The sequence below is a fragment of the Glycine soja genome, chromosome 9, assembly GCF_004193775.1.
Source record: "Glycine soja cultivar W05 chromosome 9, ASM419377v2, whole genome shotgun sequence".
In the NCBI taxonomy this organism is placed as follows: domain Eukaryota; kingdom Viridiplantae; phylum Streptophyta; class Magnoliopsida; order Fabales; family Fabaceae; genus Glycine; species Glycine soja.
In genome coordinates this window covers 47,439,434-47,458,940 of record NC_041010.1, presented here as the reverse complement: position 1 = coordinate 47,458,940, position 19,507 = coordinate 47,439,434, and the positions used below count along the sequence as shown (strand labels likewise).

Here is a 19,507-nt window from a genome sequence, read left to right as displayed (position 1 = left end):
TGTTTGAATCCTATGATGATCTCCCAACTCTATAGCTTGATTAATTTTTAATTAAAAATATGTTTTCATTAAACACAAACAAAAATTATTAATTAAATAATTAATTTAATAAAAACTTTGTCAAATATTAATTAAAAATAATTAATAGTAACTACTATAATCATGGATAAGTTGAAATGGAATAATTATAACTTACCTGTCAGCCTTGAATTCAAATTAAAAAAAAAGTAAAATATGTTTGAAGTCCCTATAAAATTTAAAAAGTATTAATTTGGTTATCATAAAAATTTTCGTATTAATTTGGTTTCTATAGTAATAAAACATATTTCTTATAGTCCAGTCATAGTTCAGTTAGACAGTAATCTGACGTGACTAATAAACTTACACATGTATTTTAATTACAAATGAATTAAATCATTTATGATGGTTAAAACCTCACAAGATAAACTAAACATTTTTTTGGCTAAATATCCCCAAAAATTATAATTTTTTGTTACATCTTGAATGATTTTCTCATACTTTGTGTTGAGATTAGGGTGATATGTAATAACAGTGAGTTTTTGGTATCTTTTAAGTGTGTTTGTGTTTGAGAAGGTAGAGAAAAAAAATAATAAAATTCGTAAGTCATGCAAAGAAATTATTTAATGGAGTTATTGTTGAGAATCATAAAAAAATATATTTTATTTTTATAAGCATCAAATTAATACTTTTCAAATATGTAAATGTAAATGGGCCTCAAAAATATTTTATTCTTTAAAAAATATAGCTGTATTAAAATTTGTTAATGAAAAATTTACGGCTTGATAAAGTTTTTTCTTTACTGTTGTTAATGATTTTAAATAACTCAACAACCAAATAAGGTGTGCCAAAAAGAAAAAATAAAAAAAGATAACGATTAAAAACACAAATACCTCTACACATTTATAATTTGAACTTTGAAGAAATTATTCAACACCTATTAAAATCGTCTACTTTAAATGCAAAACATCTCAAATCATTTACAATTCCCATTCTCTTGATCAATTAATTTAAGATTTTTCTAACATATGTGCACTTATTTTCTAAAATTAGGGTTGTATTATTTCAAAATACATTGCAAACATAGTTCACTAAGATTTTATTTTTTAAAAAAATAAGTATCCGTTAATAAATTCTATTAATTTATTCAAATTGGTTAATTTGAAACCTTCTACACATCGAAACCACGTCAGTCTCTGATATCCGACTTGTTCCTCGTAAACTCCATACTAACATTTGTCAACATCCCAAATTCTGTCACCAATTTACATTTTATTATCAAATTCTTATACTGAGTGGACATTTGATTTCACATTGTAGAATTGGTTGTGATTTTATAATTAATTTAGATTATTTTTCACATGTTTAATTATAAGATGGAAAAGATGTTGAAATTAATTCTTGAACCTAGAATTTTAAAGTAATTTTAAAGTTTTTATCAGAAAATTTGTACTAAATTTTATTTTAAAATTAGTTCAAACCAAAATCATCTAATAAATCATATTACTTTAAAATTAAATTTAATCAATTTTTTTTATAAAATATATTACTTCAACATTGATTATACTATTTAACACCTAAAGAAAAGTAAAAAAAAAACAAAAAAAATATAGATGAAATAAAATTTATGATATTATAAAAAAATAAAAGAGTTAAGAATTATTGAAGTTTAAAATAATAAAATATTTCTATATCATTGTTCTTTACAAAATTAATTTACCAACATTTATCCAAAAACACACCTAACTAAATCCAATCAAATCCTTCACAATAAAAACCCCACGCCATAATCCCATTTTGCTCGTCTTCACTCCTACCTCGTTTTCCTCGCTATCTTTCACTCACAACACAACGTTTTGTTTCCCATACTCTGTTTTTTATTCTCTCTCTTTCCAACACCACAACACAATGGGTTCCGAAGAAGTAGTAGAAGAACCAACTCCAAAAACTCCAAACCAAACAACAACACCGGAAACGACGTCGTCGAGTTCCCCCCGGAAAATTAAAACCAACACTCCCACCGAAAACGGTCACGTGTCCGTTACTCCCACCACGCTCTCAATCGTGCAGCCACATTCACTTCTCCCAAAGCCAGTGCCTCCAAGAACGACTTACACTCAAAACGACGTCGTCGTTTCCTCCACCACATTCGGAAAATTCCTCCGCAAGCGCAGCAACGACCTGTCGTCCGCGATCAGCAAGGGGATCTCCACGCTGAAGCACTCCATCAACGACCAAAACGACAACAACGGCGTGACGGAGTTCAACCTGTCGGGGCTAAAGGTCTTCGTGACGGTGAAAAACAAAAACGACGCGTCGTCTAATTCGCTTGCGCGAATGAAAATCAGCTTCTTCTCGCGCTCGAACTGCAGAGAGTGTTGTGCGGTGAGAAGGTTCTTCAGAGAGAGAGCGCTGAGGTTCGTTGAGATAAACGTCGACGTTTTCGCGGAGCGGGAGAAGGAGCTGAGAGAGAGAACGGGGAGCGCGACGGTGCCGAAGATCTTCTTCGGCGAGAGGCTGATCGGAGGCTTGGTGGAGCTGAACGCGCTGAGGAAGGACGGCGGCGAGGAGTTGGAGAGGCGGCTGAAGGAAGCGGGTGGCCAAGGGCCGGCGGCGCCGGCGTACGGATTCGACGAGGCGGAGGAGGAGGAGATGCCGGAGGAGGAGATTGGGAAGGTGGTTAGGGTTTTGAGGCAGAGGTTGCCAATTCAGGATCGGTTGATAAAGATGAAAATTGCAAGGAACTGCTTCGCGGGGAGCGAGTTGGTGGAGCTTCTCGTTCGACACCATGGCTATTCTCCTTCCAATGTAAGTTGATGGCTATGCTCCTTCCAATGTAAGTTGAGTTTGAGTGTTTTTTTTTCTTAATTATTAATTTGCCCCTATTATTTTAAATGAATCCATTATTTTCAAATTTTTAAAAGTTCAATTTCATCTCAAGTTTTTAAAATTGAATTATTTTTGTTTCTCAAATTATTTTAAAATTGAATTATTTTTGTTTCTCAAATTATTTTAAATGATTTAATTTGGTATTTGAGTTCTTAAAAATCTGGTACCAAATTAATTTGTTTTTAAGAATTTAAAAACCAAATTAATTATTTAAAAAAATTGAGATCAAATAAAATCATTTCAAATAATTTGAGTACCAACTTGATAAGTAAACTTTAATCCGATTGGATAGATTTTTTGTTTTAATCATTTTTTTAGAAAATAGTAAATAAATGATAAGATATAACAAATATAATAAAAAAATAAAAAAATAATTTGAAATATAAGATATTTCATTTATACGTCATACATACTTATAAATTATATAAGTCACATTATATTTTTATAAATATATAAGAAATAAAAATGAAAATATAATTCTATTTCTGTTATATTAATATTTTTGATTTATATCAAATTATATATATATATATATATATATATATATAAGTTTGATTTGGATTGGATAGACTTTGAAAATTAAATTTAAAATTTGATTCAATATAATTAAAGATTTTGATTTTTTAAATTTTTAATTCGTTTAACTTTTTATCTTTTGGATCATTTTTTTGTTTCTCATTGGATTAGATTAGCTCATGAACACCCTATAAGAAAAAAATAATTTATTCTTGTAAAAAAATCATTTATTTAACCTCTTTTCTTTGTATAAAATTATTGTAAGAAAATAATATAAAAATGACTTCTCTCATATTTATAATAAATTCAATTAATCAATGAGGGTTAACTCAGTTGCTCAACTAAGTGGGTAAATATTATAAATTTTTTAATACCATTTTTATAGATAAAAATAAATAAATTTAATTAGAATACGTAGGTGTTAAAAAAATTCTATATTTTTATCTAATAATTTTTTTTCATAAACAATAGCACGTTTATTAACTTTTTAATAACTATTTTAAAATTCATTTAAGATGTAAAGAATCCTACGGCTTTGATTTGACATTTTGACTTTGAGATACTGATTTTTTTAACGTTTAAAATAATATTTTACATTTTGTCTTAATCGTCAACATTATTCCGCAACACTTGGGTCGTGTTTGTTGAAATTATATTAATCTTACTTAACCAGTAAGGATTGATTTGGTAATAAATTTGAATTTTCTGTTTGTTTGGACTTTTATTAGTGTTTTTTTAGGAAGTGTCTTTTTTATTTTAATTTATATTTTGGTAACAATATTTTAAAATAAGTTTAAATATCGATTTAGTTAACAATTTTTTGTCAACTGAAAATTTATTCATAAACTAAAGTATAAATTATGATACCCATTAAGGAATAAATAGTTATAAACCTAAACCAACCTCGTGTGTCATTAAATTGTTATAAATTTGTTTCGAAATTTAGTAGTGGACATACGTCTAACATAAAAAATTATGACGAATTTGTACACTGCAATTTATAGATCACCATTTTGAAAACAGAAAATATGGAAAAAGACGAATTTGTACATTTCAAAACTATTCAAATTTTCTTTTCTATATCTTGAATCCTTCTTTACTTTTTCGATTTAATTATGACATATATATATATATATATATATATTTTATATTACATAATAGTTTGGTAATATATAAAATATTATATTCATTAAATGATATGATAATCCAAGAATAATGTGAAACGTTTTGCAAAATTATTCGAATTAAATTCGTTATTTATTTATTGGTTAAACTTTTAATCACTACTATTGCTATTACGGATTGATTTGATTAATTTATTTAGTTCATCTATAACCGCAACTAGTCTATTTATCTATTTTTTGCGTAAAAAAAAGGTCTTTTATTTTTATCAGACCCTTACCTTAACTCTATATCCTGAATCCTAAGTCCTGCAATAGTAACTAAACTTTTTATTCTTATTAGACTATGACCGACCTATACATGTTAATTACTTTTTAACAGCTCAAAATTAGGATTCATTCGGATAAGTTTTTGAAAACATTATTTTTAAAAGTTACTTTTAACTTGTGAGAAAAATTAAATGTTTCCAATCCAAACGTGCACAAGTTCCGGTCTACCCTGTCTCGGCTTGGGCGCATTGCATATGATTGAATTGTTGAAAATGTCACTAGGATTATGTTAATTGCTAAATTTTCTAACAGATAGTGTGTAGTCATATTTTCTCTTTTTCTCTTTAACTTTCTACATTTTCAGCCGTTATATTATTTTATTTTCAAAACGCTTCTATATTTTCTCTTTTTCTCTTTAACTTCTTGACTAAGAAAATCCTACCAGTCATCTGTAAAGTAAGCTACTTTTTCCTGTGCAGGATTAATCAATATTCATCTCATAATAGAAAAAGGCCAATGATTGTTACTATTGCTTGATTTATAATTGGCACGTGACTGTAATAATTTATAGTTTCTGAATTTGATAGTACATTGTTTTTTTATGTTGCAATTTTGTTTCTCTAACCATAACGTATCCCCTAAATGGTTTTCATTCTAAAACAAATGTTTAGGCTGTTGAGATTGGAAAACAGTTATGCAAGAAGCACTTTATCCATCATGTTTTCGGGTAAGGAAAGAGCTTTTAAAACTGATGAAAGTATGAAACTCCAAGTGCATTTTAACATACGAGCCACACTCCTTCCTTAATTTTATTCTTTCTTTTCTAGGAAAAATGATTTTGAGGAAGGAAACCACTTCTATAGATTCCTTGAGCACGAACCGCTTATCTCCAAATGCTTTAACTTCCGCGGTGCCACAAATGATAGTGAACCGAAGGCTGCAGCTGCAGTGTGTGATAGGCTTACCAAGATTATGTGTGCCATTCTTGAGTCTTTTGCTTCTGAAGACAGGCGACATGTTGATTATGTGGCCATTAGCAAAAGCGAAGAACTTCGGAGGTATGGCACATACAATACACTAAGTTGTATATTTTTGTGCATGTTGTGAATGCAAAACATTCTGTGGTTTTATTCAATATGCATGTTGCAAGGCTGCATGACTTTTGTATCCCTGTGTACCACTTATTTGCTCATTCTAAGTTTATTTCTTGCTGAAATATAATTTTATCAGAGATCACATACCTTTCTGAGTTAATTATGGATGCATTACATGGGACTTGACAAGTTCTTGGGCTATCTAATTACTGATTTTCGCTGTATTACTTATTTATTACCCTGTAAATTGGTAATAAAGTTTTATGGTTGAATTCATCAATTTTGATACTACTTAGTTTGCTTGGTAATTTAATTTCCAATGAGCAACTTGAGAATGTATTAAGACAAATGCCTGGATTTTGTGGCTCTAGCAATGTGACTCTCGGTGTCTATTTCCCACTTTTGAACTCTTTCCTGTCTACATTACTACTTTATAATTTCTACATTGCTTAAACATGAAAGGAATCTAGATTTTTTTACTGACTGTGGTGCCAAAATATTTTTCCTGATGATGAAGTAATAATTACAAAGCATGATACAGTGTTAACAGTATGATTAGGAATACTTCCCAATAGAGCAGCTCAAACAAGATGACTTTTGTCTGCAAAAAAAATTTTTTTTGCCCTGCATCTGTATCCATTGTCTTGGTAAGAATGTGTAGTTAACTTTTTATCAAGTGCATGTACTACTGATATATACCTACAGAGAACATGATAAGAACAAAGTGCCAAAGGTAATCATCTTTTACATATCTAAAGTTAGTTTCTTGTTTTCCTAACTCACAGGTATGTAAACATGACCCAAGATCTTCAGCGGGTGAATCTCTTGGAACTATCAGAAAATGAGACGCTTGCTTTCTTCATAAATTTGTACAATGCCATGATCGTCCATGCTATCATTAGAGTAGGGTGTCAAGAAGGTGTAATTAATAGGAAATCCTTCTTTGATTTTCACTATTTGATTGGAGGGCATCCTTATTCTCTTGGTGCAATTAAAAATGGTATCCTCAGAAGCAATCGTAGGTCACCATATTCCTTAATCAAGCCCTTTGGCACAGGAGATAGGCGCTTAGAGGTAAGCTGTCTTTCTATATGTTATAGAGTTTTGGATAATTTCATGTTGGTTATTAATTACCACGTAAAATTAAGGACAACTTAAAAATCAAGTTCCTTATATCCTTTCCATCAAGTTTCAAACTAAACAATGGCATATGGAATCTTGTTTTTCTGACATTAAATATAATGTGTTGCAGAATTAACAAAAGTATCTACATATCATTAATTAATTATTTTTAGATTTAGGGAACTTGATGGCAAGGATACAGGGAACTTGGTCTAAATGTTGTCCTAAAATTAAACCAATGCTGCAGCCTGAACTTGTGTGTGTTTTCCCAGTAAATTCCTTTCTCATAGTAATAACTTCCTGTCATTAAGAAAGATTAACTTATTCCCACCAAACTACAGCATGCTCTTGTCAAAATGAATCCGTTAGTTCACTTTGGACTTTGTAATGGCACAAAATCGAGCCCAAAGGTGAGGTTTTTCTCACCCTATAGAGTTGCTGAAGAATTGAGAAGTGCTGCTAGAGAGTTTTTTGAGAATGATGGAATTGAAGTGGACTTGGAGAAGAGGACCATTCATCTCACTCCGATTTTCAAGTGGTAAGCAGTTTGTGAATTTCTGCAGTCTTGGTTTTGATTTTCAATATCTAGCAATCTGCTTAAGAAGAAATGTTCGTATTGGCAGGTACTCTGCGGATTTCGGACAAGAGAGAAACATACTGAAGTGGATAATAAATTTCTTGGATGCAAATAAAGCAGGTCTTTTGACACATCTCTTAGGTGATGGTGGTCATGTTAATATCTCTTACATGAGTTATGACTGGTCAATAAATTCCTGAATTGTTGTGAACCGAATGATCCACCCCATTTAGCAGCTGAATTTACCAGATATTTGTCGTATATAACCCAGGTTTTGATTTGTCAACGAGTCATAAAGGAGAGACTTTGATTGATAGTGATGCCAAAACATAGAACATAGGTGACATTACTTTTTCTATCGTTTATTTTGTAAGCCAAAATCTGATGCACATCAATGATGTGCAGAAACTGTAGATCATATTGTTTGGCAAAGGTAAGTCTAAAGGAACAATTGAAGTGAGCAAAGTAAACACAAATTTTGTGATATATATAGCTGTGGAAATAGCTATATATACGACGAGTTCTTATAGATGTGGAAATAGCTATATATACATCTAGATGACAAGAAAGAATCTCACACAAAGTTATTAATTTTGAATCCCACTTATTTCTTTTAAGATAAGATAAATGTAAAGTATTATTTGAATTTAAAGGGTTTTCTTAATTAAAAAGGATTTATTTAAAAATAAATAGGATTTTAGAAAAATGATGAGATTTTTGTAATTAAATAAATAAGGAGAAATAGTTTTATTAATTAAAATAATGATTTTAAGGTGAATAAAATAAATATATATTCTAAGAAAATAAACAAAAAATATATTTTATTGATAGAGAGTAAAATATAGTTTTTTTGTTATAAAATAATGAAATAAAAAAAAATAATGTAAATAATATGTTGAGAATACCCTTATTATAAATAGAGACATAATTTTTACATGTACATACATGTTTTTTTCCTTTTAAATTCATTTTCTCTTTTCCCTCTCCTAAAACTCTTTTTTTCTCTCGTATACATTCAAACCACCTTATCTTAGTAAAATTACGATCCCAAATTCGTTAATCGTTCGATCGTCGTAAAATTTGAACACCAGGTTCAGAACTCATTTTTGCATCCCCACCGTTGGGATTTGTGAAATAATGTTTGTGGTGAGAGAAATGTCCCTCGCATGAAAACAATGAAATGGAGGTTTCAATCTCTCTTCCTTCTCTCTAATACTTGGAAACCCTAGCAGAGCAATCAGAGGAAAAGCTTGAGAAATCTTAGGAAACCGTTAGAGACACCGCTATGGCTTCTGGGCTACACACGTGAGCTTGCTTAGAGGTAAGGAATAAGTTTATCATAATTGGGGTTAAAATGAACATGTGTAGGAATCCTTAATGGATTAAATTGAAGTTTATTTTGGGATGTTTATTGAATTATACTTCTTCCTTTACGATTATAATTACAATATTATTGTGTTTGACAGACCAATTGATGTCCTGATGCGAATTGGTTGATAAAATTGAGTGCTCTTGGTGTTTTCATGTTTTTTTTTACTTATGATTTTTATTCATTTGATTTTGATATGATTATATAAAATTGTTTAAGGGGTTTTACTCTCCATGTTGTGAGAAACATTTTAGTATAATTTGTTTGTATTTTGGGCAAAATTTACTAGATTAGCATGATAAATTGTTATATTGGAATCATGAAATTGTGAGTAATTGATAAATTGAATATATGATGAATTGTGAGATAACATGTTACTTTGAGATTATAACATTATTATTAAGATTGAGTATAAGTGCAAAGTTGAACATGTGTTAATTCGTGAGATACACGTAAACATGCAATGGTGAATTATGACATTGTGAGATGTTAAATTGTGAATATGAGATATGATTGTGAATAAGTGTATGGTTAATACTTGAAGTGACAATACTTGTGTTGTGAGTTGTGAATTATACAATAACCCGACTAATGTTTACCTTGAGAAAAATGTTTATGCGTGAAGTGTTAAAAGGAAAGTGTAGGGTTCCAAGTTAGGAACCCAATGTGTTAAGTTGTACCGTAATATGTTAAACCTGTTTGAGAACAATTGGGAGTCGTGGGTATTGTATAATTCATGGACAATGTTTGCGAAACCCTAACGAATTCTTCGGAGTCTAGGTCTTAGGGGTAAATATACTCGATTTGAATGCTTCTTTAAGCCTATGTTGATCCCATATGATTGAAGCATTCTCGCAAAATAGAGTGATTCTGATCGGTCACCTTGTGATTTTACTTAGTGAGAGTGATATGACATATCCATTGTGTGACAAGTATTGTTATGTACTCTTAAGCTCTCCAATGTGATTTTTCACTGACATGGTACTACATTGCATATAGGCTTGAGTCTTAGTATAATTGTTACATAACGCCTGTGAATTGTTTATTATGAAATTGGTGAGTGTTGTTACATCTTGACTTGAGTGTATGATTCATGTGTAATGTAATTGGTGATTGAAAAACAAATTTTAAGTGATAAAGTGGTGAAGTGATGTGAATTGTATTAACTTGAGCTATTTATAAATATTTTTATAATGTATTTTGATTATGTCTTTGTTTATCTGTATTTTATTTAGAAATGTTATAACTCACTTTCTATGTGTTATTTGTGTTTGGATCTTGTGATGGTCTGAAACCTTGTGTTCGTGAGAGTAGATGACCAGATGAATGATTGTAAAGAACTTCGTGCAAGAGAAGACTTAGACATAGTTATGATAGGATGTGACGTTCGAGCATGAGTTTCTCTTTTAATTGTATGATGTCCCAAACATGTATTTTACTTTATTTTATTCCGCTGTTTAACTTCAGTTCTTTTGTAAACTTGGACGACCTTGTTTTGAGCCAGAGATGTTTTTAATAAGTTTTATTTAATATCAATGAAGCGAATGCGACCATTTTTTCCACGTGAATTCATTTAAGTTATTTGAATAAAATTGATTTAATTAAATTTCATATTTTTATATATTTTTCTTATTTATATGTATTTTTATATATTTTTCTTATTTATATGTATGTTAGCTTAAAGGATGTCACAAATTTAAATCAAAATTTACATCATGCAATATTTTCATGTCTAATATCTTCATGTTAATTGTCTATTTGAATTAAGAAAAAAAATACGAGAAAAGAAAAATATATTTTCTCTTATTTAGTTGAATATATATATATATATATATATATATATATATATATATATATATATTACCAATCAATTTTTCATGTCTCTTAGTGCAAAAAAATTTACGTTTGTCCTTTTTACCAATAAAATTGACCCACATTTGATAAAAAAAGACACATTTATAAAAGTATATTAGTATTTTTATAACTTTATGATTTTTTTTACCTATTTCTCTTAAATCAAACAACCAACATCTTACTTTATTTCTATTTTTTTTTATCATATTATTATTATAAGATCTTACTTAAAGAAAACCAATATCATTATCATTTAGACCAATAATTTATTGATACTTTATTTCTAATTTATTTCTATTTCTCTAATTATTTATCTTCTATTTTCATCAATTATATTTCTTTCCTTTAATCAAACACATAAGTTTATATCATAAAAATTAATTTTAAATAAAAATAATTAAACACAAATCACCTTTAATATCATCATAAATATCATAAACATTAAAAATAGGATAACATTTTATAATTATTAACATAAACTATAGACTTTTCATTGTTCGGTTTCCCAACCAGTGTCGACGAAGAAAAACAAAGAGAGAAAGGAATTAGGAAACGTGTAACAGAGTTGGCCTAGTAATTTTAGAATGGAACAAGTGATGTGAACGTGTCTTGCATGCAAATTGGTCAATATGTGTCACTCAGCTCCTAAATGTTCGGGAACTTAGAAATGGTCTCTTGTATAATAATATGTCACAAAAGAAACAAACACCATTTTTATTAGCAAACATTGAATTGTAAGATGGCACAGGTTGTTGTTAAGCGACATGAACCTAAGACACAGTCATTTACCCTTTTGAGTGGTCATACCATACCTGCTGTTGGATTGGGCACATGGAAGGCTGGTTCACAAGCCGTCAATTCTGTGTTCACTGCCATTGTTGAGGTAATAACATTGCCTGGTTTCACTTTTTTAAGTTTGTTTATATATGCATTTTATGGAACATCTGGTTCACTTTTGGGTATGGTGTGTGATCATTATACATAGGTTAATGAATAAAGCTTTTGGTATAAATGAGAATATGTTGATGGTGTTATTTGAGTGGACAAAAGCTTATTTATCCCATGAAATAATTCATTAAGGAGTTGTATTGTATGTAACAAATCTATGATGTGAAAAGAAGGAAAAAAAACACCCAAATAAAAATTCTCTATCAATCTATGGAAAATGTTGGTATCTTCCATTAACAACACTATATTTTTGTGGAACAGATCAGGATAAGTGCTGTAATTAAATTCCAAAAAAGAAATTATAGATTTAAAGAGCATTCTTTACTTTAACATTCCCTTCAGATTTTTTACATCTCCTTGTGGATCATGAGTTTCTCATTTTGTTCTGCTTGGATAAACACTCCTTTTACCCCACATTCACAGGCCCAACATTAAAAGCAGTCTCTGCCTAAAACTTTTAGAATGAAAAAAGCAAATCAAGTTAGTTTTTCCCATTCTTGTAGAGCTGATTCTTGTATGATCTGAACTTTTGCAGGCCGGTTATAGACACATAGACACTGCTTCGCAGTATGGAGTTCAAGAGGGAGTAAGATTGTGTTTCCTAATAGTTTACTTTAATTTAAACCACCGACAAATTAACAATTAACATTTTTGCTGATAAAATAAAAATAAATTTAAGCCACCATTCTTTCCTGTCCTAATCGTCTATCAATTTATAGGTTGGACAAGCACTCCAAGCTGCCATGCAAGCAGGAGTGGAAAGGAAGGATCTATTTGTCACCTCCAAACTATGGTAATCTAACCTAATAGATGTAGATCATATTAATACAAACTCTTTGGGTCATCATGCTAAATTCATTTGAATAATGTTGCTTCAACATTTGAAAGAAACTCTCATGGTAGTTTGTTTGTGTGTGTGTGTGTGTGGGAAATTTTGCATCTACTAGGTGCACAGACTTGATCCCTGAAAGGGTTAGACCTGCTATCAACAATACCCTTCAAGAACTCCAACTTGATTACCTTGATCTTTACTTGGTAATGAACTTCTATTATGCTTAAATTGCATCTATTTTTGCATGTGGTTTGATATGTGTAGTAGCAGACACAGAGGCTCTAATGTATAAAATGCAGATTCATTGGCCATTTAGATTGAAAGATGGTGCCAGCAGACCCCCCAAAGAAGGAGAAGTATTAGAGTTTGACATGGAAGGGGTGTGGAGAGAAATGGAGAAGCTTGTCAAGGAAAACCTTGTCAGAGACATTGGAATATGCAATTTCACTCTTACAAAGCTCGAAAAGCTGATGAGCATTGCTCAAATAATGCCTTCTGTCTGCCAGGTGAAATTTATATATCTAAAAATATTTTTGGCTTAAATACATTTTGACCCGCAAATTTGGATTACTTTTAGTTTTGGTCCTTCAAATTTAAATTTGTTTTTTTAGTCCCTGAATTTTGAAAAATGCTCTGTTTAGTCCTTCATGACTAATTTGTGGCGGTTAGAATATGCAATTTGTGGAGAATTTTTTTTTACTTGGGGGACTAAAGAGAGCATTTTTAAAAATTGAGGAACTAAAAAAATAAATTTAAGTTTGAGAAATGAAAAACAAAAATGATCTAAATTTGAGGAGGGAAAAAACATATTTAAGCCAATCTTTTTTGTCACTTAAAATTTTGTTTCCTTGGAAGGAACAATCCCAAAGGTTGGGTATGGATAATTGTACACAACCACCTCTTGTTTTTCTTTCTTTCTAAAGTTGTGTATTTGCTATTTTGTTGTAGATGGAAATGCATCCTGGATGGAGAAATGATAAGATGCTTCAGGCTTGCAAGAAGAAAGCCATCCATGTTACTGTAATCAACACATTGCTAGTTTAATTTGCTTCATTTTAGTTTTGATTTTTTATGACAAAGGGTCATGATTGAAATGCAAAAATTGGTGAATAGGCTTACTCTCCACTGGGCTCTTCAGACGGTGGAAGGGATCTGATCAATGATCAAAAGGTTGATAGGATAGCCAATAAGATGAACAAGAATCCAGGGCAGGTGTTGGTGAAGTGGGCCATCCAGAGAGGGACAAGTGTCATCCCCAAATCAACAAAACCAGATAGGATCATGGAGAATGTCAGTGTTTTCAATTGGGAACTTCCAGAAAGAGACTTTAAGACCCTTAGCAACATGCCTGATCAGGTAGGCTATTTAACATTGGGTTTTCTCGTCATTGGGTTAGTACATATTAGTCTAGTAGCAAAAATGCAAAACACCAAACACCCAAAATTTTTGTCAGAATATCCTATCATTGTTATTATATTAGATATGAGTGGTCCCTGGCACTTGACACTATTCAAAATTTTAATGCATACAGACTACAGTTCATTCCTTTTAGGGTCATATAACATATTGGTGATACATGGATTTGAATTTGCAAGTAAAAAATTGTCATTATCTCAAGCAAAGATTAAATTCTTGAAAGTGGGTAAATGTATAATGTGACATTTACTTGCTTTATATTTTTTCTTTTGCAATTTACACGTTTATTCACTTTATCCTTCATGTGGACCCTGAACTCATCATACCTAAGTGCATCTTTGTTTGGTTACTGATGCATTGCAGAGGAGAGTTCTGGATGGTGAAGACCTCTTTGTGAACAAGAGCGCTGGGCCATTAAGGAGTGTGGAAGATATTTGGGACCATGAAGATTAGTCCACACTTCACACATGCACCTAGCCACACTTTGTTTATCTCTTTTTCAAGGCACTGTTAAGCATTAGATTCATGTACCAGTGGTTCTTATAAAAGGTTTCAGGTCGTTCACATAGGTATGAATTTCATGCACTATGTACAAATTTCTTATCCATAAAACGCTATAATTACTTAACTATTAGTATGTGATACCCCATAAAACATTAAAACTGTGATGCCTGTTCTGTGTGATCAACTAGTCGGAAATTTATGTTTGGACATGACTTGTTTTTCTCGAATGTTCTGTACGTGATTTGATCCACTAGAAGGTTTTTTTGAGTCTTAAATCAATATTTAAGTGGACAAAATTTAAAAGAAAAAGCTAAATTTCTAATACTCTTTATGAAACCACCACAATTATGGTCAAAAGACAATCATTTATACTCTTTAGTGGGCATGCCATACAAAAGGAATCAACATACCTTAATTTACAAAACAAATAAATAAAATGAATAACATCCTTCAGTTTTTCTTGAACTCTTGTGGCAAAAAATATTCATGGAACTTGTTATACAGAGTATCTAATAAGACCATTTGGCACGTTCAGATCACAGGCAGAATATGAAACCAAGATAACTGCCACTAGAGTTGGTAAAGTTACTCTTAAGTCTTACCAATAAAAATTCAATCTATAAAACGGATAAGACATAAAATATTGCCATTGAATGCAGTCATAAATGGTAAATAATTAGTCAATTGTGTCCCTGCCAATGTTTTGAGAAGGCACAACCATTACATCTTTTGAGGTATATGCTGTCTGGTATCTTAAAAATTGAGTGAAATTAATGTTAAACATAACTTTACATATAAAGCTCATCAAATTTTTCACTCATTTCAAGGGAAACACGTGATCCTAAAAACTTCAACCCCTTTTTTTTCTCCTTCTAAATATAAGACTTGAGGTCCAACTTGAGTGTTTGACCCCTTATTTTCTTCTCAGAAGGCCCTTTTGTTAGCGAACTTCAATTCAACTTGGTATATAGTATTTAGATGATTGCCGTTTACTCATACCCCTAGCAAGGCGTGGAAGTTTTGATAAAGAGTTGGCTCTTGCAAACCCTCCAAGGGCCTTCCATTCTTCATCTAGCTCCACCCCAACCTTGCCATATACAGTTTCATTGTCTTCATTTCTAGTGGACTTAGTGCGATTCAAGTGCTTGCTGCGCTGTCTACTCTTTCTATTACTGTAGGATTGTGAGTGTGATAGAGCAGATTGTGCATCCAGAAACAAGCATATGACAGCACAGTCATCAACCTTGGAACCAGGATACTTGTATCTCCAGGCTCTAACAGCACGCTTCACTAACAACTTGGCTGCAATGGACCTCCTTGGTGCTGAAGCTACTATGTTTATCACTTCACTGTTAGTGAGCACATCCCACACCTGTAGAAAATAGAAAGTTTTGGTCCCTCAAATTGATGCTTGTAAAATTAGTTCAGTGAAAGGCTTGTTTTATTGCTTGCATGATTTTTGTAAAATATTTGCATTGAGAGAAATATATGAATTGAGTGAAACAATAATCAGGAATATACAGGACAAAACTTGTATACTGTTTTTTAAGTATTTTTGGTGTTGTTCTCTAATTAAAATTGGCCTTTCACCTTGGTAATTTGTATAATAACAATTTGCATTTAAAGGTAACACAGAAGTGAATCTCCAATTCTGATTGGAGATCTGTACCAAAAACACTTAAGGAACTGTACCTAAGTTTTGTCCTAATATATAGGTCCTATATATAAAAGAAGCAAATACTTAATTTATCAAGGTCTTATATATAAAAGAAGCAAATACTTAATTTATCAAAACCAATAAAAGTGATTAGATTGTTTAATTTTAATTAATAATGTCAAATAATAATTTTATTCAAAAATTACCCATGACAATTAAATGATTTTAGTGGTGGTTATTTTTCAAAAGATAATTTTCTTGATCAATGAATATACCTTGTTTTGTTGATAGTCCAATAAATACACCCACTTTCATGGAAAATGGGTGCATATCAATAATAGACGGCACAATTAATTAAGGGCAAAAAATAAATACACTTGAAAGTAGTTCTATATTTTTTATAATTAGGACCAAGAAAAATATTTTCTTTTGTCTCTTATGTACAGGACTGGAGATTTGTATAATAGAATTCAAGTTCAAGTATGCAAAGGTGACAGTGTAATGTTACTTACCCCATCAGTTGCTAAAACCACAAATTCATCTTGAGGGGTAATTTTTCTGTAGAACACATCAGGAACTGAGATGAGGCCATAATCTTTGAGGCAAAAGTCCCCAAAGGCTCTTGACATGGCTAGTCCAGGGCAGTCATCATCAGGCATCCATATTCTGTACACATCTGGTTCTTCTTCTGCTGCAAAAACTCTTCCTTCACAGTTAACTATTCTTGAGGTTTCACCTGAGAGAAATTGAATAAGAAAATCAGGTTACACTCAAGGCTTGATGGTCTTGTAAGAGGCCAAAACCAAGACCTACTTGGAATATCCGGTTTCAAGTCAACAGTGAGTTGAACAGGAATGAGTTGGTCCCTATCCCTTGTGCAAAGTACTGCACGAGAATCGCCCAAATTGCCAACTATCAACTGGTCACCCTGAAAATTTTAGGTGGAAAAGTCAAAAGTGGTGCATGTTGTTATTTCCATAGTACTAAAGTGTTTGACTTGTAGGTAATGCTATTGTGGACATGCAGTAGTTTAGTTATACCTGTTTAATTAATGTCACAGCTGTGCAACCACTGCAATAGCTGTCAGTGTTAATTTCCTGAGCAAGGTACTCATCCATCTCATCAAAGGATTTCAGCAAGCATCCCTCCCATGAAGCAAGGGACATGTTGTGGTTATTGTCATCGTAGGCATCATCAAAGCTACCAGTTTCTGCATCATTGGCATCATAGTATTTGATTGTCTTCTGTTGTGAAATTTCTATTGCTGCAGACAGTTTTGAGGGTAGATTGTCTCGAATAAATTGTGAAACCTTGTGGCCTAGAGGACCATGACCATCGAACACACCACAAAAGATCACATCTTTTTCTCCAGTATAGTCCTAAACAATGTACCATATCAAACATTAATCCAAGCCACATGTTTCATCAATTAAAAAGCATCATGATATAATAAAGACCATAGAATAGAGACATGGAGTAACTCAATTCTTTCATTATTAGAATCACAAAGTTAAAAAAAAAATTAAGGCCAGAAATGGCCATTAAACAAGAATCTTGGTAGCAATTCCCCTGATCCAAGGGAAGAACAATGCAACTTCAAAGATGTGCATGCAGGTTGCTTTTCAACCTTTTTATCTTTGTTTCGACCTTAAGTCCCCTGCATTATTAGGTTCATCGCATCCGAAGTATTGACTACTTTGGCTTACATGGGTCTTAAAGTTTTGTCTTTAAAAGATGCCTCCGTGGGTTAACGGAGGAGAGGCTTTTTTGATGTACCAGAACAATCTTCTTCATAAATCATCTTAATATTTGGCTTATAGAAAAAAAAAAACTTATGAATGGTCGAAATTGAATAACTTCCAAATCATGACAACTATCACGCTGCCATTAAAGATTTGCAAAAAGTACACAAACTAAGGATCAAGGACAAAGTGCAGACAAGGATATTAATTTTTACAAACTTCAAATCTGTATCCGGCTAGTGACAACGAATTTTCATGTTTTTAGTTCAATAAAAAAAGAAAACAAAAAAGCAGAGGATGAGAAGACACAGAACATGGGTATAATAAAGTCATGTTGATAGGATAGTTAAGGCAGAGAAACCTCCCCCAAAAAAAATAACATGAAAAACAAAAGAATAAAGAGGGAGAAAAAGTGGTGAGCAAAAACAACCCATAATTGTGAAAACAGGTAATTACTTCTGCAATAAACAACCTTATAATGAGAATCATGTCCCTTAAATTCACCAAAAAGTCGATGATTAATGAAATGAAAACAAAAGCCCGTGACGAAAGAGACAACTATAACCCAGGCCACAAGAGTTGATTGAAAACTTTAAAAGCCAATAAAACAAATTATCAAAAAAGAACAAAAAACCATCAAAATTAATGAAAATAAATCCAGAAAAATCGAAATCAAAATGAAAACAATTACATGGAGAAAGAATCATACCTCCCAAACTGTCATTGCATCTTGGTTCACACCTTTCTGGCCTTGTTGGGAGTACATTGATGCAAACCTAGAGGAACCTCTTAACCTGACCAATGCTCCACCTTGTTGATAAGACACATCATTTTCATAATCATACTCATATTCTCTATCATCCATCTCGCTCTCCACCTTCCCTCGAACCGAAACATCGTGGCTGCAACAGCCTCCCATGCTTGGAATCCAACAACAACGATTTCCGATGAAGAAAACAAAGGCACCCCACTAAATTCCAGGGAATACCCAGATGATATTTTGGAGAAAACAAGCGAGGGATGGAAGAAGAATGGAATTTTTTTGAAGGTATGAAGGGTCAGAATTCAGAGTGATGAAGAGGCGTGAAAAGGTGACGGAAAAATAATGCATAGAGAGGAGAAGGTGGAAAAGGCCAAAAATGCATGGGAGGAGTTGGAACATACACAAATGGAAGAAGGATAGGGAAAAGAGGTTGGCATTTTGAGACAAAAGTTGAAACTATGCATATAATTGTCTGTTTCTTGGGTGGTTTCGTCTGTTGTCTGTTTTTTTTCCCTCCCAGGCAAAAGTCAAAGTCTTTATTATATAAAAAAGAGAAAGATTTGATTAGAAAATACTTTTAGTCTAATAATGAATTTTGATATATTATAAAATTATTGACTTGATAATAATTATTTTAAAATTATATATGGAATAAGATCTTTGACAGATTATAAAAAATAAGATCTTGTTTAAAGAAATTGAATATATATTCCCTCATAGCAACATATTTTATTTATATGCTTTTAACATAAATATTTCTTAAACCGTGAACTAATTAAAATTTATTTTATATAATGGTCAAAAATAGGATTAAT

At 31.6% G+C, this 19,507-nt stretch overlaps 3 protein-coding genes across 3 annotated transcripts; 2 read left to right on the top strand and 1 right to left on the bottom strand.

Annotated features, from left to right (window-relative positions):
- The first annotated feature begins 1,789 nt into the window (after positions 1–1,789).
- LOC114425922 lies at positions 1,790–8,058 on the top strand. Its single transcript, XM_028392903.1, has 6 exons — positions 1,790–2,826; positions 5,486–5,541; positions 5,642–5,872; positions 6,694–6,982; positions 7,372–7,568; positions 7,654–8,058. Exons 1-6 carry the CDS (start codon positions 1,927–1,929, stop codon positions 7,805–7,807), a joined length of 1,827 nt encoding a protein of 608 aa, XP_028248704.1. The 5' UTR covers positions 1,790–1,926; the 3' UTR covers positions 7,808–8,058.
- Positions 8,059–11,534: 3,476 nt separating this feature from the next.
- On the top strand, positions 11,535–14,660 carry LOC114425569 (aldose reductase-like). The gene is made up of 8 exons (XM_028392515.1): positions 11,535–11,713; positions 12,314–12,364; positions 12,498–12,571; positions 12,726–12,813; positions 12,910–13,116; positions 13,559–13,630; positions 13,724–13,966; positions 14,390–14,660. The coding sequence occupies exons 1-8, from the start codon at positions 11,570–11,572 to the stop codon at positions 14,477–14,479; spliced, it is 969 nt and encodes a 322-aa protein (XP_028248316.1). The 5' UTR covers positions 11,535–11,569; the 3' UTR covers positions 14,480–14,660.
- A 488-nt stretch (positions 14,661–15,148) lies between these two features.
- Positions 15,149–19,201, bottom strand: LOC114425883 (probable protein phosphatase 2C 65). The gene is made up of 5 exons (XM_028392849.1): positions 18,639–19,201; positions 17,228–17,566; positions 17,001–17,115; positions 16,700–16,923; positions 15,149–15,902 (listed from the first exon to the last, which is right to left on the bottom strand). The coding sequence occupies exons 1-5, from the start codon at positions 18,846–18,848 to the stop codon at positions 15,486–15,488; spliced, it is 1,305 nt and encodes a 434-aa protein (XP_028248650.1). The 5' UTR covers positions 18,849–19,201; the 3' UTR covers positions 15,149–15,485.
- Positions 19,202–19,507: the final 306 nt, after the last annotated feature.

Excerpts from the sequence above, each read along its gene's own strand:
- LOC114425883 (XM_028392849.1), bottom strand. The coding sequence starts at position 18,848 with ATGGGAGGCTGTTGCAGCCACGATGTTTCGGTTCGAGGGAAGGTGGAG. Across the intron at positions 17,567-18,638 it reads ATGCAATGACAGTTTGGGAG|GACTATACTGGAGAAAAAGA; the intron begins GTATGATTCTTT and ends TACATTGTTTAG. Across the intron at positions 16,924-17,000 it reads CTTGAAACCGGATATTCCAA|GTGAAACCTCAAGAATAGTT; the intron begins GTAGGTCTTGGT and ends AATTTCTCTCAG.
- LOC114425922 (XM_028392903.1), top strand. The coding sequence starts at position 1,927 with ATGGGTTCCGAAGAAGTAGTAGAAGAACCAACTCCAAAAACTCCAAAC. Across the intron at positions 2,827-5,485 it reads ATGGCTATTCTCCTTCCAAT|GCTGTTGAGATTGGAAAACA; the intron begins GTAAGTTGATGG and ends ACAAATGTTTAG. Across the intron at positions 5,873-6,693 it reads AAAAGCGAAGAACTTCGGAG|GTATGTAAACATGACCCAAG; the intron begins GTATGGCACATA and ends CCTAACTCACAG.
- LOC114425569 (XM_028392515.1), top strand. The coding sequence starts at position 11,570 with ATGGCACAGGTTGTTGTTAAGCGACATGAACCTAAGACACAGTCATTT. Across the intron at positions 12,814-12,909 it reads ATTACCTTGATCTTTACTTG|ATTCATTGGCCATTTAGATT; the intron begins GTAATGAACTTC and ends TATAAAATGCAG. Across the intron at positions 13,117-13,558 it reads TAATGCCTTCTGTCTGCCAG|ATGGAAATGCATCCTGGATG; the intron begins GTGAAATTTATA and ends ATTTTGTTGTAG.